Source organism: Agelaius phoeniceus, chromosome Z, assembly GCF_051311805.1.
Source record: "Agelaius phoeniceus isolate bAgePho1 chromosome Z, bAgePho1.hap1, whole genome shotgun sequence".
NCBI classification, from domain to species: Eukaryota; Metazoa; Chordata; class Aves; order Passeriformes; family Icteridae; genus Agelaius; species Agelaius phoeniceus.
Window position 1 is genome coordinate 42,124,925 of NC_135303.1, and position 23,692 is coordinate 42,148,616.

The 23,692-nt window shown below is 37.5% G+C and overlaps 1 protein-coding gene across 8 annotated transcripts in view; it reads left to right on the forward strand.

The window, feature by feature from the left end:
- The window catches only part of SUSD1 (sushi domain containing 1), a 43,473-nt gene extending 20,704 nt beyond the window's left edge, over positions 1–22,769 (forward strand). For 4 of the 8 annotated variants that reach the window (XM_054652932.2, XM_054652929.2, XM_054652930.2 and 1 more), the window contains 5 exons: positions 10,072–10,165; positions 11,183–11,438; positions 14,996–15,035; positions 17,097–17,190; positions 19,906–22,769. In XM_054652932.2, coding sequence (XP_054508907.2) covers positions 10,072–10,165; positions 11,183–11,438; positions 14,996–15,035; positions 17,097–17,190; positions 19,906–20,044 — 623 coding nt within the window. In that variant the 3' untranslated portion in view covers positions 20,045–22,769. Of the gene's footprint in view, positions 1–1,289; positions 2,276–10,071; positions 10,166–11,182; positions 11,439–14,995; positions 15,036–15,881; positions 15,941–17,096; positions 17,191–19,905 lie in introns of those variants that run through there. The other 4 variants (XR_013179845.1, XM_077171431.1, XM_077171432.1 and 1 more) reach the window with 4 other exon arrangements.
- Positions 22,770–23,692: the final 923 nt, after the last annotated feature.

Genomic DNA, 23,692 nt, shown 5'->3' on the forward strand with positions numbered 1-23,692 from the left:
AAGGAACATGAAAGCTCTCTGAGTGCGTGTAACTGTTCAGCCACTAGATGGAATCAATTCTCTTCTGACTGCTTAGGAAGAGCTGGAGATTTGCATTTTGAAATGGATAGTTTTGATGTATTTTCAATAGTAAACCTGATGGTTTTAAGCTTCAGGTTTACTATTGAAAACTCTTGTTTCTTAAAGCTACTGTTTAAGATATACAATGACCTGTTTGCTTCTTTTTTTTTTTTTAATGAAATGACAGAAATTATTTGGTAATTCCTTTTCACTAGTTCCCTAATTGCCACTCAAAAGTAGTGCCCATGAGTTCATGAGTACATGTGTGTTTGTTTAAAAAGCTAGTAAGTTATCTCAGAATTTTATTGATAGTGGTAATTTTTGAATACATACTCAGAGAAAAGGAAAAGCTTTTTACTCTGTCGTCCTGTGGTATTTCCTGAATTCTGCAGAATTGCATCAGGTCACTTACTCAGCAGAGCTCTAGAGAATACTTTGCAGCAGGTGCTGTGTGGTATTTGTGTCTTGGCAGCTGGCATATTTTCCTCTCTGCTGAGTTAGTGCTTAACAAATGCATATGCATAGCCCCAGGAAAGGTCTTTGCATAAAAGTTCGATTATTTCCATTTTGAAAGGAGATTTTACTACACAAGCCCGTTTATACCTGGTAGTTATCTTACTCAATAGGCAATAAAAGATGGGTGTTGCTCTATCATATTAGGAGTCTTTATCAAAAACTTGGTGTGAAAACATTTCTTATTTTCTGACTTCCACTGAAAAAACATAAAAGTTTATATTTTTTTAAGTTTTTGCAGAAATTGCAGAAAATTAAAAAGCCAATAATGATCTTGTGGAAAAACTTGCCAAATAATGGAATTTAAATAGGATTAGTTGTGTTGTTATCTAAGATGAAAAGGATCCAGCTGAAATAATTCTTCTGGCAGTGCTGTTTTGACTTCTGTGTCTTATGTCTTGGAATTTCATTACCTATGCGAGCAGCTTAATTTATGTAAAAACTATAATTTAAGCTATTATTTAAACTATTTTAACTATTATTTTCACCTTAATTTGTTCAGTTATTTTGTAATCATGTATGCGTTTTCCATGGTGGATGGAATGATCTCAATTTATCTGCCAAATTAATTCTGAAAAGAGGCTTTATTAGCTCTGATGCTTTTCCAGCTAAATGGTATGGTAGAAATGCAAGATATGCCTTAAGCATAAGCTCTAGGGAAGCTCTAGGGAAACTGAGACTTTTACAAAAGTGTTTTACTGATTATGTTCTCATAGGTTGTTTGAGGTTTCATATGCCATCCTTGAAGAGGTACATGATTACTTGGTCTGTAGCCACAGCTGGGAGCAAATCCAGATGTTGTGTCTCCTTGACTTTTACAAACCTTCTATATTTTGAGAGTTTGGAAAATCTTAACTGTGGAGTTATGAATAGTGTGAAGAGACATGTCCCAGACAATTGGATGATCACTGCCTTACAGACCTAATTTCCTGACAAGGACAGTGATTATGTAAATTTTTAGACTGTTGCAGAACACAATATGTATGTAAATCCTAGCAATAAGTTTGGGTATTTTTTCAAAAAAACAAGATTTGTGAATGCCTGTAATGAGAGTTATTTCTACATCCTGAATATCTATATCTATGCCCATATTCATCCTGAATGAGGATACGTTATATCTGTATTATTTCTAAAGAAAAAAAAGCCAAGAACTTGGACCTAAAAGCCTGTTTTTCTCCCTGTCAAGTAGCATCCTCTAAAAAATTAGTTCGGTGCTGAGAACAAAGTTGGTTTTGCCTGTCAGCTTGTTGATGGTAAATGCAGTCTAGCAAATGCTTCACGTACCATTGTAACAGGCATCTTGCACAGTCTTTTATGTTGTCTTAAATTATTTTAAAGAAGCTCTCACCACTTGTCTACTAGAAATAGGAAATTGAGTCAAATATCAAAAATTATTAGGCAGTGATTATATTGTAGCTGTAAAAAGATGGTAGCAAGATTGTCTTTTAAGCAAGGAATCTTGTGTCCCTTTCCAGAGAAGGAAAGGAGTGTCTAGTGGGCATACTTTGATTATACTACTTACACATGGCTCTGTTAATTTTCCTTTTGGAATATCCTTTAATAAAGCATGCTCAGGGGAGGCATTGTTCTTAATTTCACTACCTGTTTTTACATATGAAATGAAGATGATTGAACCATTTTGTAACCATTTTTTTAAGTGTTTGAAAAACAAAATAATAAATAAGGAGCTGGGTCTATTTTACTTTCATTGCTAATTTTCTGAATAAGTCATTTTTTCAGTTCAGCCACATTAAAATTCTATTGATATTTCAATCTGTTTTTGAGCTTTGCTTTGGGTAGATTCTTTACAAAAACTCTGGTGTTTTGGGAGTTCATGAATTCATGCATATATGTTTACAGAGTCTGGTTAGCTGGTTTTTTGCTTTAGAACAGACCACTATGACTTAAGACATAGTAAGACCAAAAGTGTTTCTGGACACTAGAAATAGAACTTTTGTCCCTGAGTAACTGATTACATTTCCTTCTTGTAAAATAATTCTTATTAGGTTAAATTCTCAGTGCTTTTCCTCATCTTGATTTTCTGCTTAGAATCGAGCTGTATTTTGAGTTTGCTCAAGGCATACTTTTCACACACGCTGCAATTCCTTACATATTTGTACATGTACTTTCCAGGGGGTTTGAATAGGCTTGACCTGGAGTCTGTGTACCTCAGATAATTGTAGTACTTCCTGTATTTCTCTGCTGCTATTCTTTTTTGGTTTAGCCCAAGATTTGCCTGCAAGCCACGTACTCATGTGTCTCTTCTCTGTCTTCATATGTGAACATGAATGAGAAAGTAGACTCACAAGCAGACAGTTTAGAAAGTTACTTGAATAAGGAGAATGTATTCCATCATATATTTAGTATAATCTTGTAGAACCCTTTGTCTTGGCGTGTGGAAAATGTACAACATTACAGATCAGATTGTGATGTCTGATTTGTTCATCTGTCTCTGAATGTACACACGCACATAAAAGATTGACTATTGTTCTGATCTGATGTAGGATGAAAAACATTTATACTCATTCTTTCATAAAGGGAGTTCTTTAACGTCTGGAAAAGGAGGGAAAACCCAAAATCTACTTTCCAATGAGGAAGTGAAAGACTGTTGGAGGTGTGGTGATCTCATAGCTCTTATTCTGAGAGTACCAGAGCATCATGTACCTCCAGAGAAACTATCCAGTAAAGTGTGCAGCATCAGAGCATGAGAATTGCCAAGAAGGGAGTTTCTGATTTATATAATGAGGGAAGAGAAGTGATGAAAACATGAGCAGGATTACTTTTTTTTTAATGTAGGGGGAAATTAGCTGCCAGTCATGTAAATAATTTCATACATATGCATACACTTTGTATTTTTGTGCGGAGATTATTTAAATGCATGATAATTAAGTTCATATGAACACCACTTTGCTATAATTTTTCTGAACTCCTCCATAGTAAGAATTTTTCATGAGTCCCTGTGAGCTCATGAACATTCAGATAATTTCTCTTATTCTGTTTACAAAGCAATTAATATCGGTGACACAGTCTATGCTTTACAACCAGTGCTTTGAAAGAGAAATAGAACTCTGATTTCCATAGTGTTTGCTTTGGGTGGGTTGCTCACAGAAGAGAAATAATGAAAAGTAAACATGGTGTCTTCTGTCAGGCTTTCCAGTTGAAAGCACCAAAAGCACCTTGCTGAGTTTTTCCTCACCAAATTTTCATCCTCTCCCATGGCCAGGGAGGTGCATTCATCTCGGTGCATATGAAAATATGCGTATGTGACCAGTCTCCTGTGCCACACATCCAATTAAAGCAGTTCCAGGTCGTGCACAGGACCATGACACTTGGTCAAGGTCAAGGAGGAAGGGAGAGCTGCAGAGTGCTGAGCAAAGGCAGGGGATATAGGAAGTGTCTGGCAGTGTAAGCCTGGGTGCTCTCCCTGAGTGTCCAGCACAGTGCTGCACCCCTCTGCTTATCCAGGCAAGGTCCTGCCATCAGCTTAGGAACTGGGGTGAGAGCAGTGACTGCTGTTTGCAGGGTCTCAGACCAGCCCTCTTTCACTGGGGCTAGGAGGCTGTCATTGTGGAAGGACCCTAACCCAAACACCCTGAGCCAACAGCACCGAGCTCCCATTCTGCTGCCAGACCCTGAACGCCTCCCCCTGCGTCTGCAGAACAGCAGATGTCAGCACTCAACACACCTCGGTTTGTTCCTAGAGATCACAGGGGAAAGGTGCCACAGGAAGAACTGCAGCAGAAGACAAACCATAGAAACGTGCAGGCAGGGATGAGCCAGGAGATGGGGATCAGCCTGGCTCACACATACATGGCAGCAGAGTCAGGCAATCCGATCCATACAAGAAGCAGAGAGATGTGGTTGAATTTACTTGTAAAGGTGCAGTTCCTGGCCCAGGGGTGCTCTGCAGCTGGAATCGGGGCCCAGCTGGAATCGGCCCTGCTCCGACACAGGAGTCACCCGACGGGGCACGGCGGGCTCTGTGGTTGTGTGGCCGTGAGCTGTCACTCGCAGCTGAGGGCAGGTGGCAGGTCACTGCTGCATGAGAGGTGCCAGCCACGGTCTCCTGGAGCACGTCTCCCTGCTTTCCCCCTTTTTCCTCGCCCAGGACCGTTTAACTTTGAGGGTGTGCTGGCCCCGGGCGCTGCTGTCGCCGAGAGGAAGAAAGGCCCCTTTGTGCAGCAGAGCTCAGGCCCAGCGCGGAGCCGGGCCCGGGCGCGCGGCTGCAGCAGGGCCGTGCTGGCCAGGCCGCGCCCCGGCTCCCGCTGCACGGCTGCTCGCTGCGCTCGTACCTTCCTCATCATCAACAGCCTGGCGTGACATTCACCGCACAGCAGGGGAACGAACAAAGCCACAGTCAGCAAAGGGAATCACATGAGTGGCATTTCCAGAAATGACCAGTTCTGTTGCCAGACACTACTGAATGTGGGTTGAGTTCCAAGGAAATGAAACAAGAAGGCCCAAAAAACTCCAAACCCATACTGCAGTTTGTTTTCAGATTACTTAAAAAGAGTTAACAGTATCTATGTGATGCTGGATGAACTGATGGAGATAGAATGTGCTTTCAATCTTAATGCTGTAGGAAGCTTAGTAGCAAAGATTAGTTTGAAGAAGACAAAGCCTACTCCTGATCACTTTAGAATTACTCTTCAAACAGTAATAAAAACAGTAAACAATGTATTTCTATTGTATTAATATCTCTACCTTATTTTAGTTTTACTTTTACAGCAGTATTTTTTATTTCCTTGTTTTAAAATTCAGCAAAAACTTTTTGGACATAAAGCCCTCAAATAACCATGTGATGCCCAAAAATGGCTGTGAATAAAACCCCATAGAACTGTGTCTGTAAAGCAGGTATTTGTTTATTTTAGCGCTGGTGTTGAGGAGAGATCTCCACCTAGCTCACACCCTTGTGCTGTGGTATATTTATACAGTAAGTATTGCCTCGTGTCACTTTATCACTTCAACATCATCACATACATGCCAGAACTAATTTACATGGTATGATCTCATGGTTATTAAAAACTCTTCTGCACCGTGCTTGTGCCTCCCCAGTTTGGGGGTCATCAGGGATCTTTGATGAAGGCTTCCAAGGTCTTCTTCACATCTGAACTTTTCAGCAGTTCAGACTTTTTGTCTTTGGAGCATGCATAGTTATGGTGTTCCTTGGTCTGTCTGGTCCTGGCTGGCCTAAATTCTTTGTTTTCTGGCTAAGTGGCTTTACATTTGCCAATTTCTCATTAGTACTATACTTATCTGTCTCTAAAGCTATCCACCTGGCGTGTTTTTATCTTCTTTTTTGTCTATTCAGCATTAAGCAGCTAGTTAACCATATACTAGCCTTTACGTTGTACAGAAAGTTATTTTTTACCAGGTTTTAGAGGTATAAAAAGTTATGATTCAGGTTATATAGGTATAAAAGGCTATGATTCAGGTTACTTACATATAGAAAGTTATGATTCAGGTTGTACTGATATCAGGTTATATAGAATAATCAGGTTATATTGATGTCTTATAACTCAAGCTATAGAAGCACCTTGTAATTTTGACCTAAGTTATATAGGTGTTGGATGAAAGAAATCCCTTGTGTGCAGGGAATTAAGATCATGACAATGGTCTTATTTCACTAACAACTTGTTTTATTTAAAACCCAGCCTTACGAAGAGTCTTTGATTTGGATTCTTTGGAATGTCAAGTTTGGTGAAGAATTGCCATGTGAATTTGAACTTTGTTGTTCAATTACATTATTATCTTTAAAGCTTTGCTATTGCCCTTACAGTGTAACACCAAGCAGGCTTTGGCTTCAGCTTTGAGGCCTGGGATGATTCTCAGTGTTGCTGCAGCAGGAAGCAGTTCCTGGCATGTACTTTCTTCCTTGTAGCTTGCCTTCAAGTTCAGAGAGAAAATCAGAAGATGGATTCTCACTATAAAAAATTAGCTTTTGTATAAAATGTTCAAGTGTTGCTAACCATAAGACTGATATGACAAGGAAGTGCTTAGAGTGGGACAATATATGCATAAATCTATGCATATACTTTGATTTCTTACTGTGCCCTTCTCTGTTTTCCTGTATATGCTAGTCTGTTCTGCTTGTGAAGACTTAAAAAAATTATTTCTTAAAGAAAGGCAAGGTGGTAATAGAACCTGAACAGACCGGAGGATCTTGTTTTCTTCACCTAGTGCAAGTCCTTTCTTCTCTGTAGTATTCCCCTTTCCCCTCCAGCTGTTCTCTGTGGTTTTAAGTCAGTGTCTTTAAGAAGAGAATTTTTAGGTCACTAATAATATTGACCTCCCAGCAGACTTCTTTTAAATTATATTTTTCAGTGTTTAATTTTGGCAAAGTTCTTATTTTATTAAAAAAGTCAGAGTGGGCAAATACTGCATATGGAACAACTTCTTCGGAGTTTGTTTTCTGATCACCGAAGCAAAAATTAAACTACTCCTTTCAATTATATTAGTATTATTACTCCTTCACATTGCTACAAACTGTTCACTCTTTTTATTAAAACAGGTAGATTGTCTTCTGTGTGCTTGATGTTTTTAATAACTAGTATTTTTTACCAGAAACTAAACATAGCAAAAGACTCCATCCTTTAACTATGTACTATGTGTTTCTTCAGATCTTTCTCTCTTTTACTTACTTACTAGGGCTGTCAGTTCTGGATGGCTACTTATTTTCATTATTTTCATTTTCCTGTCAAATTAAAGAAAATAGAAATTGTTATGACATTAGTCATCATCCATCTTCTTGTCATCTGAGTCCACATCTATTTCCTCTTGTGCTGTTTTCTGTAAAAACAATGCAAAACCATTGCATGCAATGGTCATTCTGGCTGGCATTAGAGAAGAAATTCCCAAGTTTTTCTTGGAAATTAAAAAATTCTTTAGGGGAATTAATAATAATGTCTTGTGGTGATACTAAATGTCAAAGGAAAGGAAGATAGAAGGAGTATACTAGATAAAACCACCCTGAGAGATATATTTTCCTGTCACTCTCTCTATTGACAGTGTCTGTGCTAAGGAACCACTGAAATTAAGAGATAATTTTTGTCTCTTAATTAATATTTGCTTAAGTTTGCAAAGTGCAAAGGGCCTAAAGATTGGCTGTCAAATACTAGTTGTTAATTTGTTTTGTTCAGATAGAAATTCTGCCTGTACCTTTTACAGTATCTGTGGCTGCAGATGTATTGAAAAGAACAGGAGCAAAGACTGTTTCTTGTTCCTGCAGGAAGCCATGCAGTATATTTTGTTAACTCAGAAAACTCTCAGAAAGGGTTCTCTGCCCTGACTCTACTAGAGGGAAGCAAGTCATTGTAGAGCAATTGCTTTCAGAGAATTATAGAATATGCTGAGAAGAGACACATGTGAATTGTGAAAGTCCAACTCCTGGCCCTGCACAGGACACCTCAAGAGTCACACACTGTGCCTTCTGAGAGTATTGTCAAAATCCTCCTAAGTATTGTCTAAATCCTTCTTGAGCTCTGTCAGGCTGGTCCTGTGCCCCCTTCCCTGGGAAGCCTGTTCCAGTGCCCAGCCACCCTCTGGGTGAAGAACCTTCTCCTGATAGCCAAACTAAACCTCCCCTGACACAAATCCAGACCATTCCCTCAGGTCCTGTCATTGGTCATCAGAGAGGAGAGATCAGTGCATGCCCTCTGCCTTCCCAGGGGAGGAAGCTGTAGACCACTGTATAAATCTTACTCTCATTTCAATCCTAAACATTCATAGCTGGTTTCTTTACTGGTCGTTCACCTATACCGTGGTTTTAAAGATAACCTGGTAAAGGGAACTACCAAAGCAATTTATTTGGGTAGGTAGGCTTTCAGGAGGTTCTTCTGAGGATGATTTTTTCAAGGGGTAGAGGTTTTTCTTGCTAGGGATGCTTGTATGGCCTGTTAGCTTTATTTTGGGCACACCGTGCCAAAGTTGTGTCCCCTTATAAATTTCATCTGTGTTTAAAGCAGAGGTCATATGAAATGGTCACACATGGGCCTTGTATATTTTGGGTGCTACTATTCTAGTGTTATGTTAGCCTGATTCAGATGCCTTTTATAGCAGCCTTCTAGATTTTTGCTTTTTGCTGTCATTTTGGGGCCTAGCACTCATTCTGAGATACACTAATACGCCATTTCTACTACACAAAGGCAATTAGAATATTTAGCATAAATTCTTCTTAGAAGCCCAGGTGTATCACCTTGTATTTTGTACTCGTGAATTTAATCCCAGTTTTGAACAACAACAGCTGTTACGGTAGTTCAATTCTCCTTTAGTAAAATCTGTGTTTCTAACATTGAGCAACAAAATTCATCTGTACATACTGGGATTTTGCACCATGATTGTTACCAAAATGCTAGTAGCACTAACCTCTAATAACCTTCCTGCACCCCAGTACTTCTGCTTTCAACATGATTTTCTAGCTCCCTTTTTTAGCAGTTACTTACCCTCTTGACAGTTTTTCTAACAAGCCTCATTTTCTCCTGCAAAACTAATGATTTTCTACACTTCAAAAGATATGTGCAGCTGTTTGTATTCCAGATCTTTGAAAAATCCATGCGTCTCAGCAATATCCTGCCTGATGTCACTTAAGTGGGAAATCTGCATTGATTTTCTTCTGTTTCTCTTCATGATATTGATTATTCTTTCTAGCTCTGAAGCCTTGGTGTTCTGTGCATAAGCACAGCATTTTTTACTCTTCAGTCAGATATCACATCAGGAGCCTGATACACTGGTGTTCAAAAACCCTAGCTATACCTGTATTTACCTGTGCAAGTTCTTTTAGACTTCTGGGGTAGATGATGTCTATGCTTCCCACTCTGCCTCCTTGGCTGTACACACTGAATCTATTTTCAGTTTTGCTTCCAGGCTGGTAGTGGTAATTTCCTTATCAATGTGCAGCTGTCATCATTACCATTGACATTAGAGGAAGAACTATTTGTTCAGCCTTGGCCTTGATGCAAATTCCCACCAAAACAGATTAGAGTTCTGTATCCATGTTGAAATCCAATTTAAGGGCCTGGAGATTGGTACCTGACTACAAGCAGTATCTAAGGAAGTTGCCTTCTTGAAAGTACTTTTGGCACTACTAAATTCTCTTCTATTCATACCATTGTATTTCTTGCAATGGGCTCTGTGCACAGCTTGATACTTTTCTTCTCCCTGACCATTTCAATTAGTCTAGTAAGTAATACTGCTTCCTCCAACAAAGCCTTCATTTTTTCTGTAGTCAGAAAGGCTCATTTCTCTGTAGTCAACCACCATTTTTGGGCATCTCTCTTTTTCCAGCTAGCAGAAGTACAGGGGCTGCCAGACCATCATGATCATATTTGCTCTGTGTTTTTCTTGGCCACCTTTAGCTGTTTGGGGTTCAAGGCTCAATTGAGGATGTTTTGGCAGAAAAGCTAGCTAGCAGTTGAAAAAAGAACTGAAAAGTTGCTAGGAACTGATGCCTGAAATATTCCTAAAACCTTTCTGAACCACAGGTGTTTATTCACTTTTCAGATCCTCCTTTCCCAGAAGTAGAATTTGTTGCGATAAAAGGTTCTGCACCTTTGCTCAGACTCCGGAAAGCAGAAGATGAAAATGGACCAATCAGGTTTGTCTTTGTGCTGTTCACCCTTTCAAAAAACATTCTGCAGATTCATGTTACATACAGTTTAGAACTGTTTTGGGTGACAAGATTATTTTTTTAGCAATGAGAAAAAAACTTGAACTGAACCTCCCAGTTTCTCTCCCCTTAGCAGAGTAATATTTAGCTTCAGGGTTTGATTTTGTTTTTCTTTTCCCTTTATCTACAGTGAGATTACAGTAGATCTTTATTGATGGATACAAACATACCTCTACTGATGTCATTTTTCTTTTCCAATGAACTCATGCAAACGGTACATTTTTCCCCCCAGAGCCAGAGGAAATAGTGAATAATGTCCTCATTTTTGCATATTCTGAAGTGCTGTTTTCATAGTAGTGTATTACTATCGAATTGTATTTCTGGAGTAAAAGGATTTATCCCTTACTGAGACAGAAATGAAAGGTTGCTCAATATTACACTGAAGTAGAAAATTGAAAGCTAGGAAGGTCTCATGGAATGGCTGGTGTAACAACCTTAATGAATAGTCTTCCTATGGTTGAATACAATAGACTAAACGTTGTTTTGAGAGGTATGAAGACAGCTTTGATTAAATTTTTTAATGGTACCTGCCCACTCCTCCTTTCAACAGAAGAGGTCTTGTTTCTTTGAACTTACAAGTAATTTTTTGAGAAAATTGTATATTATTTCATAGGTGAGCTTCAGTGTGAGAAGGAGGAGGAGGAGGAGATAGTCTGATGTCAGTTTTATGTTCTTCTGAACATCAATAAGCATGTAGCAATAACATGAATGTAATGAGAAGACCCAGCTCTAAGCTGTCCATGCAATGCATTTGGTTAAAATTGAAGTGGAACACACATGCAGAGAAATATTTTAGTATAAGAAGTGTTTGTATTGGACATTTTTAATAAAAAACAGTTAAGAGGCTACAAATAGAAAAAAACCCAGTATGGATTAATTAATGTCTGATGCCTATTTCATTGAAATGAGGGCTAATATTTACTTTTCTCTTTTGTTTCACTCTAGTCTTTATCAAGTGATTGTGCTTCCTCTGGATTTGCAAAGCACTTTTATTTGTGACTCCTTTGCTGCTACATCTTTCTTTAATAACACCGCTGACATTAACGGATATGTGGCAGCTGAATTTCAGGCAAAGGATGTTGCTGATAATATGTCAATTGCTCTTGGAGACAGACATTATTATGGGAAGTTTTATAATGCTCCTTTAAAGCTGGGAGAAGAGTATTGTGTTTTTTTGAAAATAATAAGTGAGTGGAATAAGGTAATGGATGTTTTAAAACCTCTTCTTTACACCTCTTGAATGAAATGTTGCTGGGGGAAAAGATGAAAATGTTATCTGGGTATTAAATTTTTATGACACTCCGAGGATCTCCTAGTTGACAGAATTAGATTAAATCTGAAGCTCTTTAAATATCTCTTAAAATTCCTTAATGGTACTTAGGTCATTGTAATGTTGAAGCCACTCTGAATGCCAAAAGTCAAGCAATGGAAAATAATTAAAAATGAATGGCCATCCCTGCCCACAGTAATTGAAGATACCTGTATTGGGCCAGAATTTACTAGAACAGATTAGTATGATAATTTGAAAATCACTCCTTAGCAATGATGAAGTCACCCATTTTAATTTTTAATTAAATATTTTATTATAAAATATCCCAATTCTCCAAATTACATGGAAAAATATATTTTATTATGTGTTGTTACCTTCCAAAAGACAGTGAATGTAAGCTCCAACTCCACTGAGAAAGCCTTGTAAAAAAAAAGTATATTTTTATCATTAATTTTTATCATTTTACAGTAAATATGTATTTTTAATTAGAAACAAAAAGTTTCTAAAATGTACATATCATCTAGTTTTCCAGTTGTATCTATCTCAGGAGTCAACAGTTTTAAATTTTTTATAATATAAGTCTCAGCAGTAGAAAGTTTTTCTTGTATGGGAAAGGGATACCTCCTTGTGTGCAATACAATTCCTGAATGTCAAATACAAAAATTGAACTAGGCAACCTCTAATAAAGAAAGAAACACCTAAACAGCACCTTACCTTGCCATCAAAATAGAGTTTTTAGGACTTTGTGCGTACAGCACAAACAAGGAGGCATGCAAAAACTGATCCATGAGTCACTTAAAAATGATTCTCTGCAATTTTGGAAGCCTACACACAAATCTCAGTAAGTTAAAACAGCTTCTGTTAAGAAATAGTGAGTAACATCCTCATTTATGCATATTCTAAAGTACTGTTTTCCTAGTAGTGTATTACTATCAAAATGTATTTCTAGAGTAAAAGGATTTACCTTTTACCTGTAACTGCTTCAGTTCAAAGTCAATGAAATAAAACAAGTGCATGTAATAAGAGGATTCTTGTATCTACTAATCCGTGCAGTACTATTTAACAATAGTCTAAGAAATTTTTATAGCAGAGATGAAATGGTTTTGGATCCTGATACAAGTCTGTTGTCATAATTTTTTAATTAATTGTGTGAGGGGAAAGGTAGGAAAATTTACAGTAGAAGGCATTTCATTTCTTAAGTAGTGTTATGTTATTAACATTGATATCCAAAATATCTTGGAATTTAGACAATGAACTGTATTTCATAGAAAAATGTGCTCTGTGGAGCAGGATTGTTAATCAGTCAAATGTATACAAGTTTGGCCTCTTCAAGCACTACTAAATATATCTTTGAGCTTAGTTTATTTATCCTGGGGGTTTATACATTGGCTTCCCTAGCTCTTTACCCCTCAGTGTTTTCTAATACTGGAGTATTTTAACTTCTTTTATTTTGCGGAGGTTTTTGCTGCACAGAACAAAGTAGATTCTTATACATCTTTAGCAGCCGTTTGTGAAGATGCTTCTAAATTACATATTATTTCTTATGGATTATTTCCTGATCTTTCACTGCTGATATTTGCAGATGTGTTTTCTAGGCCACTGATTTGATGGATTAATATTACAGTTATTTGTAGAGGTCAGTCTTGCTTCCTACCATTAAAAATGCATCATCTCCCTCAGGTACACTTCCCTGTATGGTTTTTGTTGGTTGATGAAATACACAAAGTTATACGCAACAGTTATGAATCATTATTGGGGTTGCAAATACCAAACTACTTTGGTTTTCAGCTGTGCTTCTTCAAAATGGAAGTTGGACTGTTGGACTGCTTCAAAAGTATTGGTTTATCTTCAGTTGTCATGCCCTTTTATTTTGTGCAATTGCTGGTATTAGCTGAAAAAAAATCGGAAATATGAATTGCAGGTTGTTGGGTTTGTTGGGTTTTGTCACATTTTTAAAAATTTGATTACTTAAGTAACTGCATTTGGATTCAAGAGCTCAGTCTTCTTTTTAAAAAAATTGCTTGGCCCTCAATTCTTAATACCTGTGAAATCAGCATTTCTGAAGTGTCTTTTACTTGTTAGCACATTTCCATTTGAATACAGACAAATTAGAAATAGATGTAATAGGCTCCTCACTAATGTTCTCATTATTCCCTTTCATATTCTGGCATCCTTAAGGGTCCCTTCTGTCTCCTTTCGTACTAAAAATGGTACAATTTGTATCATCATGCTGCAAAATCATTGCTTGGTTTTGATTTTTATTAACATTATTACTGAATATCCCTAACATATTGTCATGTTCATCTTTCCGTTGTTCAGATTTGGAGGTCTTGAAAAGGGTGTCTGCTGTGAGGCTTTTACTTTCCATTTATTTTTTGTTTCTCTGAGATCCATGAGACCTCTGTAACTTCTCTGATAGGCAGGAGATGTCTGATTTTCTGCACACTAGAGTGTGTCATGAAGGTAGCTATTTCAAAATGATGGCACTCACACCTCTGCCCCAGAATCTGGCATTTGACTGGGTTTCTAAACCCATCCCTTTATCTTCCCACTTCTGAGAAGATTTTTCTTGTCAGTCTTTTGTCTTTTTAATTAACTGGAAAAGTCCTGATAAATAATGGGTTTAAGAATCATTGAGATTCGACAATTCAGCATGCAGACACACAGAAGTGAGATTAATCACACAAATGTGCCTTCATCCTTTAATCCAAAAGCTTCAAGCTGTAGCCTTTCTCAAACATACTGTTATTCAGAACATCATAACACACACTTTGCTACAATATGAAAAATGCATGTATCATGTATGTATTATGTGAAAGTCTGTGAAAGTCATTTAGCAGGAAGCACTACAAAAATACACTTCACAGTAATTACACAATAGATAATAGAACATAGAATAGAAGTTTTTGTGTATTTATGACTATGAAGAGCTGGGGAAAAATGCTCTACAGAGACCAAAGCTTACTGTAAAAAAATCGAACTTGCTTAACAAGTCTGCAAAAGCAGACCCATGATAAATATTTCTTTAATTGTCAGTATTCTATACAGCTATTAAAAATTACCAAGCATGTTATAACTGAAGAAAATGCTACATCTAGTATTTGTAAAACATGCCATCAGATACCTGACTTTAACATACATGTTCTTCTTGGGAAAGAGTTAACACAGCATATTTATCCTTATCTTCACATTTCATAAATTCTGAACCCTGATCAAAGCAATGTCAAAGAGCCTTCCATGGATGGAAGGCTGTAAAAAGAAAGAAAAGCTCTAGCTAAAAGCTAGAGCCAGCCTTTCAGCAAAGTTCTATGTCTAATCTTATTTTTATAATTTATAATCTCTTAAGACAATATAGAGGCTGATACCAGGGGAATAACAAGCTCCATTCCCAATAGTAATTTTTTTTTGATGGCTGATCTTTCAGAGGGTGTTAATAACAATAAATTTTTCTCATGAGAAACAGTGATTTTTTATGTTTTCTTTTTTAGGTAAGAACACAGTCCTGTGCTGTTTGGGCACAAATTAAAAGTAAGTAAATTTTTCCTTCAGTAAAAAATCTAAGTTGTCATGGCTTTGCTTGGAAGCATAAACTAATAATTGTGGTGGCTGTTTCTTCTTTTGCCATTCATGATCTGTTGACTTCAAGGATTGAAAAGATTAGAGAGAGAAAAATTTCCTTGCTCTTCACTATTCTACTCCAATGGATGCAGCAGTCCATTCTAAAATGGACTCTCCTGTTTTTCCCTGGTTTTCACTGTTGTTTTTTCTTTGCATCACATCCAAATCTTTACAGCAATATTTGTGCGCAAAGGATTTGAAGCACAGAAAATGTGAAATTTTGGAAGTGTATTTTAAGATAGTTTTATATTGGTCTAAAGATTTAAAAAATCAGTTAAAGAACAAAAGCAATAACTAAAACTAAAAATATAAGAAAAAAACCAAAAAAACAAAAAAAACCCCCACAAAACCATGAAAAAAAACCAAACAAAAAAATCCAAACAAAAAACCCCCCACCAAAACCAACAACAAAATACAAGAACCCCAACAACAACAAAAACTGGAAACACATCGCCACAATATGCTTTAGCTTTTAGAGGCGATATTTTTTATTTTAGAATGTTCAGATAGATGGCCCATCAAGAATTTTACAGTCTTAAAAAAACCAGAAGATACTGTGCAAAAATGAAAAATATGGCTAATTTGAATACTGGTAAGTACAGTTTCTTAAGTATAAAAGTAGCATAACTTTAAAACCCTGTAAATTTCTCAGTGTGGTTTTATTTTGATTTACTTTTTGACTTTAAAATATTTCCAATTAATGAGTTTTGGTCAGAGCAGTTTGGGATCCACTTGTTTCCTTCCTTTCCACCATAGCTGAAACTCCTCTTCACACCTCATGTCTCAGCAAAAAGCAAACTCTGCTGACAAAGAAGGTAACACCAATGGAGTCTCCTATGAGCCCTAAAATCTGCTTTTGAATTGAAAGTCTTGCAAATTTGAGTTAGGAAAGGCAGTAATGCTGGAAAATGAGGCAGTACTTTGGAATGATGTCAAATCATGTGACGCATGGAGTGTTTGAGGTGCACCTCCTCCATATCAAATTATTACTAAAACTGATCTTGTGGTGACAACTCTGTTTATTTCTAGGTTTTGTTTAGCTACTCTTTCTTTAATTACTCTTAGGACCTAGCTCATTTATCACCACACTTAGAATGTAATCCAGGCAGCTCTTTGTTGTGGAGACTGTGCTAAGATCAAAGACTCCTTAAGTTCAACGGTTCCATTGCTAGGACTGTTTAGGCATAGCTGTAGAATAACTATGGAAAGGCAGAGAACTGTTCTGTTCTGAATTTGTCATTTATCAACATGCAGCACATCAACAGAGGCTGTCTTACAAATAGGTGGATTTTAAAAGAATGAGCACAGAAAGAAGAGAGAAGGACTGGTCAGGCCTTTGATGTAAATCTATTTGCCTTTATATCCAATGGACTTATAGTCAAAGTGTCCTTTACCCTAATGTACTTCTGCAGCTGGAGAGGCTGACAGTATTTTTGGCTTCCTGAATCCTTTGAGAAATATTTCTTAATTCAACTTGTGGAAGGCAAATCTGCAAATTAAATCTAATCCAAATGGCCCTGTTTCAGGTGCCATCTAGCTAGATATTGTGTGATAGATCATTGTCATAAAAAATGGTAGAAAACTGTATTAAAAGCACACTTTCTTTTGCCACAAAGAAGTTAAATGAAGTTTTAGGGTTTTTCATGATATTCAGTCTACAATATGGAGGGAAGACAATTCTGTAACCTTTATGCAGGGCTGGCATCTTCTCTAGAGATGTGTAATTTGCTGATGGAAACTGGTGTTATAGTGCTATAAGGGCAGGTATATTTTTTACCAATAATTTTTTTAATACTCTAATTAATCTTTATTCCTCAGCTGGATGGTAACTACTAGGTAGTCAGCTCCATTACTCTCATTAACTGAGCTGTACATCCAGTATCTGGATTTTTTTGCTATACTTCAGCTATGAGCAGACTGATGCTGCACTATTTGATTGGTTTGTTTGAATTGTTTGATGCTTTCTTTCAGATTTATCACCCACTCTACAATACATGACTGCTGTTGGATTAGGGTCAGTGGCTGCTGTCTGCCTTATATTGTTCCTGTCATTCTCTGTGTCACGGTATGTGATGTTGCTGCCTCCAATTTTGCAGTCCTTCTTCATGTTTTTTTCTTTTCAGTTAGATTTTCTTGCCAACATGCTTGGTTTAGACATCATGGGTGGTTAGAAACTGTAATCAAGGGTGCTTTCAGTGGCCACTAATGCTGTCCGTTGCTTGGGCTGATGTCCTCTGTATCTTTGCAATTTCTGGCAAAGCATTAGAAATATGTAGGGCATATCTTAATAAAGGAAGGGTTTAAGACCGTGAGTAGAACCTGGACTTTAGTACAGAAGTGTTCTGATTTAATGGGAATTAAGTACGTGAAATTTATATGCTGTCAAAATGTTGATGCACTTTGCTTATGTACAGAGCTAATTTTTTGTCTTCCCAAATTTATTCAAAAGGCCTGAAAAGAATTGTTTTACCTAAAGGCCATGATAAAAACATGTTTAAAATTTTTAGGAGATTTATTAATTTATATTTCATGATCCTTCAAGCAGAGTCAGTAATTTCATAACTGTCGTCCTTTCAAAGTTAAAAGAAATATGCAAGTTATGTAATTGGAAATGCCTACATACCTCTTCACTAAAATCTATGACTTTGTTGTTGTTTCAGTATGCATGTCTACAAGAATAGGCTTCTGATATATTTCCCTTGAAAGGTCAGGAGCCTCCAGCTTGAAGACAATGTAATAAAGCATTGATTGGTTAAGCTGCTTGTTTGGTGCTCCGAAACAGAAGGAATTAGTCATATATAGGGCTGAAGAAAGTAGATTTATTTGGATTGTTAGTGGTTGTCTAAATTTCAAATCAGTTCTTGCAATCAAAATTCTGAATTAAAGGTTCCATGGTCTCATATTTTTCTTTAAGTTACTAAATAAACAGATTTTAGGCTTCCCTTAGTATTAGAATGCAGTGGTAAACTTGAGTTTGCAGTCTTGGTTGTTATGGGGGATTTTGAAAATGTTTTCAGAGTCAGCTTTGATATTTGAGAAAGAAGGGGCTTTTACTGTCTTGATTTCTAAAGTAGCTGACTCCTGACAGAGGATTTATTGCAGGAGGAAGGGATTCCCTGGGCTATCATGGCTTCTCAGTTATTTCAGTTTCCCTGGCTAAATTGAGGCAGAAGGATATAAGTACTTTTCAAAACTATGTCAAATCAATTAGGTTCATAGTGATAGGAGAGTGATTTGAGGTATGACACAGTACTGGAAGAATCATGCATGAGTGTGAGCCACTTGTGAGAGACCCTGAACTGCCACTTCAGCCTTCTTTCAAAAGGAGTGAGAGAAAATGAAATCCTTAGGAAGCTGATTACATTGAGTAAATTTGACAGTGGTATATTGTAGGGGACAAGGCTTTAATAAGTCAGCAAGTATCTTTTAGGCCCTTGATCCTATGTACAGAGAAATTTTTGAATCCATTCTCCAGTTCTAAGGAATACCAGACAGAATCATTGACAGCAATTAAAACTGCCGCATCCTAGCAGTAGGCAGAGAAGGGAAACCCCAGATGTCAGTTGTGATAAGACCCTTCACAATGCTTACAAAGTATCTGGAATATTTTAAATAACAAATGTGATTTTAGTTATAATTAACCATCAGTTTAAAGCCTTTCTGAGTAAGAATGTGATTTGAAAAAAACCCACGTGAAGTCAGCCTTCTGCCCTATCCAGTTGTAAAACCATGGTCCTGTTTTAGACACTGTACTCCAAGAGAGATGTGGCCTAGTAGGAGCGAAAGAGCGTGGAATTTGATAAGAGAGACCTGGGATCTATTTAATCTAACTACAAACAGGGCATTCTAGTGGTGGGTTACTTAGCCTGTCAGAGAAGATTCTGCCCAGAAGCATAATATGCAAATATACAAAATGCCACTATATAAAGATCAACTTTCTCCTGTTGGTAGTGCCAATGGTACATGTATGGCATGCCCATGTGCTTCTGAACTGTAGGAGAGGAGGCATGGGAATCAGTTGCTTGAATGCAGCTTCTGGGTGGTCTGCAAGAGGAGGTTAAACAAACTTGTCAGTAATGACATAGCTATGGCTGATCTTGCCATGGTGTCAGGTGAATGGTCTTGGATTATTTCTTGGGGTCCCTGTAAGCTTCTGTCACAAAGAGCCACTGTATTCAAGTGCTCACCAGCTTGCCACATGTCTGCTGTCTCAGGAATTATGTTTCCACAATGGGTGGAATTCAGGGTGTGAATTCCTGCTAGAGTGGTTGCTGACAGCAGTTCCAACTGTTCCTCAATAAGGAAAAGTCTGGAACTGGATTCACTAGGTGAAGTCTGACTTTTGATGTCCTTAGATATTATATTTTTCATTTTAAAAAATGCATTAGCCCATAGTTGTTATTAAAGTGGTTTGTCATTCATATACCTTGCTCCATTCCTCTTAGTTCTTTCCTTTCTTTTGTATGTGATGCCCATTCATATGCATAAGGACAGTGCCATAACTCCAGATTTCTGAGGATCTGCACTGGGCATCAGTTTTGTTGATGCCAAGGTTAACCTTGGTCAGGTAATCATCTGGTAACCTATGGGAATGCTTCCTACCCATCTCACACTGGCTGTAGTGATCAGGATTTTTAGCACCATCATGCGTCTTCAAAAAACTTCAGAAGCATTGTCATGTATCTAATCAATATGAGTGATACAAGTTCTTTGTCAGGTCTATGCTTGAGTCTCAAATAACTTGTAAGATTTTTTTAACTGGAATTTTTTTTCTCCCCAGGTCTTGTCTCCACAGCTCAGTGCATCCCCCACCTGCTCCTGTAGCCTGTGAGGCTGTACGTTTATCTACTACAGGAGACGTGGCACAAGCAGGCATTGCATCATCATTCCTAGAGACTGAAAGTGTCTCTCTTCTCTGATGGTTTATTCCTTGAAGTCAGCTTAGAAAAAAATGTGCTCTTCTTTCAAAGCAAGCATGTGTCTGGTATCTGCATGTCACATATGTACTACAGCATGGACAGTTTAAATGTGTTTGTCACTGGAGTGGGATGTTTATTATCTTGCCTTATTCCAGATGGTGTGGTGTGTGAAGGAGAACCTTCCTTCACAAGCAGGTTATCGTGCATCCCATGTGTTGGTCACAGTCTTTCAACTATTCCAGCTTCATGAGTGCCTGATAATGAGTACTTGTATTGTACTTGATTACATGAATAATCCCCTGATCCAGCTGAGACTGTTTGAGGATTAACTGCTACTTTAGATACCTTTGCACACATAAACTGGCCTATTATGAACAAAAGTACAGACCTACCCTTATGCGAGATAAAGTGCCTATTGTAATTCCAATAATAAAGGTCAGTCTTCTGTCAGTCACTTACAAGTAATGATACATCAGTGACACGTACACTTGTTAGCCATGAAGTTGCCACATTCAAGTAGTCAGCAACTAATGTGTTCCAGAGATATTGCAATCATTGCTCATAGCAATTAGCAGTAATTGCAAATAATATACCAATCTATAAAACTGCAGTTTGCTCAAAAGCTGCTTGCTTTAATGGCATGTGAAACTAATTTAAGGAAGGACCTTCCTGTGTTAAGTGTAGTTTTGTTAATCTCTGTTCTATAATTACAGCTGAGTAAAGCCCTTAAGTAATTGTCTAGTTAATTGTCCAGTGTGTAACATCTGGTTAGAGTCACTTAAGAAAGTACAATTAACCAATTTCCTATGGCATACTCCCAGTTAATACATGTTTTTTTCTTCTGTAAGAAAGAATCAAGTGGCTTTGATTATTTCCACTCCTCTTCACAAGTTGCTTTGTTATATGTTAGCAAAAAAGGTGTTAACTGGTGAAATTAAAAAAGCAGGAGTTTTGGTTTTGTGATATTTTTTTCCTAAGTTATGTTTTGTGTTTTACCACTTTAAATATATGCTGCACATTTTTGGAATTGTTAAGTTTCTGAATTGCTAAGATTCTGATGCTACTACTCTTACAATTTTAGATGTTCTGTCTCTCTATAACATGTAATTGAAGTTTAAAGTACAACAGCAGATTTCATAGTTAGAAGCAAAGAAGAGTTACAGCCAAAAAGAGTTTTCAGTTGCTGCATTCATCTGAGAGTGCTTTTTCGAGGTCTGAGCAGATACCATTTCTGTTATCCAGCATTTCCAGAGGTGTCCTTCAAGTTAATAGTTAAGTAACACCGTTGTCTACATTAAGGATTAAAAATCGATAGCATTTTCTGTTGCTAATTGAGAAAGAAAACTAAACTGTTCATACTGGGAAACCATGCCTTAATTTTTCAGTTTCTTGTGTGGAATTCATTATCACACATTCCCTGCCTCAATGGAATAAATTGCAAGGTTTGGTATAGAGTATGAGCTGCATGACTCCATTCTGATTCAGTCTCCTGCCGCTCTGGTCCTTAGAGAGAGTTCATGAGCAGCTGGTCCTGCCTAAGGAGAGCTGGAAAGGCTGGAGAGGCAGATGTGCTATCCTCTGTGAAAAAACCAAACTTCTTTTTACGCTTTACTGAGACCACCAGTGTTTCAGTATGCTACTTGATCAGGACTATAAAGTCCATCTTGTCAATGGGTATGATTGGAAAACTGGAGGTCTTTGTGTAATCTTCAGCAGGTTATTTCTTTTCTGTGTGCCTCTTATTTGCCTAAGTTGCTTTTTCATAAAGTTTTCAGAGGAAGGTTTTTTTCCTTACAAAACATCCATGGTTCTGCTGGTAGTTAGATAACATACTTAATGACTGATTTGGACATCTCCACTCAGTGTAGCTTCTTGATACCCAGGAATGGACCGATAAGGGAGAAGAGATGAGGCAAGACTCTCTGTCGTCTTCAATTTTCCACAACAGTTACAGTTCTGCAAGTTTCTCTCATTCCTTCTGCCTCCCTTGTCACTCTTGGCAGACCTCTGGCTGTGAGCATATTTTCATCTGTGTTTATCTTATTACTTATTATTTCATGTTTACTTATCTTTCTTCCACCTATATATGTTTCAGTTAAATATAGAAAGAATACAGAACTAATTTAACCTTGCCATCCTCAGATAGATGTGCGAATGTTAACAGTTTTTCTTCTTAGACCCTTGCTCTATTGCTCCCAAGCTTTTCTGCTGAACTAATTGCAATGTCATAACCACATTCTCATGTTTCCAGAAATTCTGGAGACATTTCTAGTGATTCTAGAGACATTTCTAGTACCTTCAGTTAACACTGAAATTTGTCCTTTTTTTCCAATTTTTTTCTCTGCTTCCTTGGATAGGTTTTCCACACCCAGGCCAAGTAAGATTAATTGAACTTAACTTACTCTACTTCTAATGCTGATCTGTACCACTTCATGGTGCTATGTTGAAATGTGCTGTATTGAGAAACTCGTTGGTTTAGATCCATACCAATAGCTGCACTATATGCGGATTGTTTTAATCCTCTTTACAGGAAATGGGAAATGGTTAGTCCTGGATAAGTAAGTCTTGTAAGCTTAAGTGAAACTATTTTTTCTATTTTATTTTATAATTGTGAAGTAACACAGGATACTGGTAAAATCCAGCACTTATGCAAGTAGTTGTGATGGTATATCAAATGAAAAGGGTTTTATTGTAAAATACAGTTTCTGCTATGTATGTCTGATGAGTCCTTTAAACCTTTTGGTGAAATTTCTTTGTTTTGCGCATGATAAACACAGAAGTCAGACAGGCTTGTTTGTTTCAGTATTTATATTGTCAATCAATTGTACAAACAGGGTCAGATATGTGAGGTGGTGTCATGGTTTTAAGCCCACAGGTCCATGGAAATGAAACACCTTACAGCCACTCCCTCCCTCCCTCCCTTCTCCCTGCAATCCAGTGAAAAGGGGAGGAAAATCAAAGTAACATTTTCATGTTGAGCTAAGAACAATTTAATAATTGAAAATAAAGCAAAATACAATAATAGAGGTGAAGAAGAAGAAGAAGAAGAAGAATAGTGAAAAGGGAAAAAAACAAGTGATGCACAATGCAATTGCTCATTGCCCACTGACAGATGCCAGACACCACTCCTGGACCCAGACTGGACGAGCTTCTGGGTGACTCCCCCCAGTTTATGGACTGGGCGTGACATTCTGTGGCGTGGAATATCCCTTTGGCCAGTTCAGGTCACCTGTCCAGCTATGCTCCCTCCCAGTTGTTGGGTTTTTTGCATACCTCCTCAGTGGTAGAGCATGAGACAAGGGAAAAAAGAGAGCCCTTGATTAAGGATAAACACTATTTAGCAAAACCCAAAACATCAGTGTGTTATCAACACCATTCTTATTCTAAATCCAAAACACAGCAGTGTAACAGCTACTGAAAAGAAATAAATTCTACCTCAGCTGTAACCAGGACAGCCAGTCTGCTCCTTGTGTTTGTGTATGTTCTCAGATTTAACTACTCTCAATTTCCACTCCTGTTTCCAAGGTCTTGCACTATTTTGTGAGGCCATTTCATGTTCAGCATGGTTCAGCTAGAATCCAGCATGGGCTCACAGGTCTCTAGCTCAGATGAGAAGATATGTACTCCTAGTGATAGAACTGCTAGGAA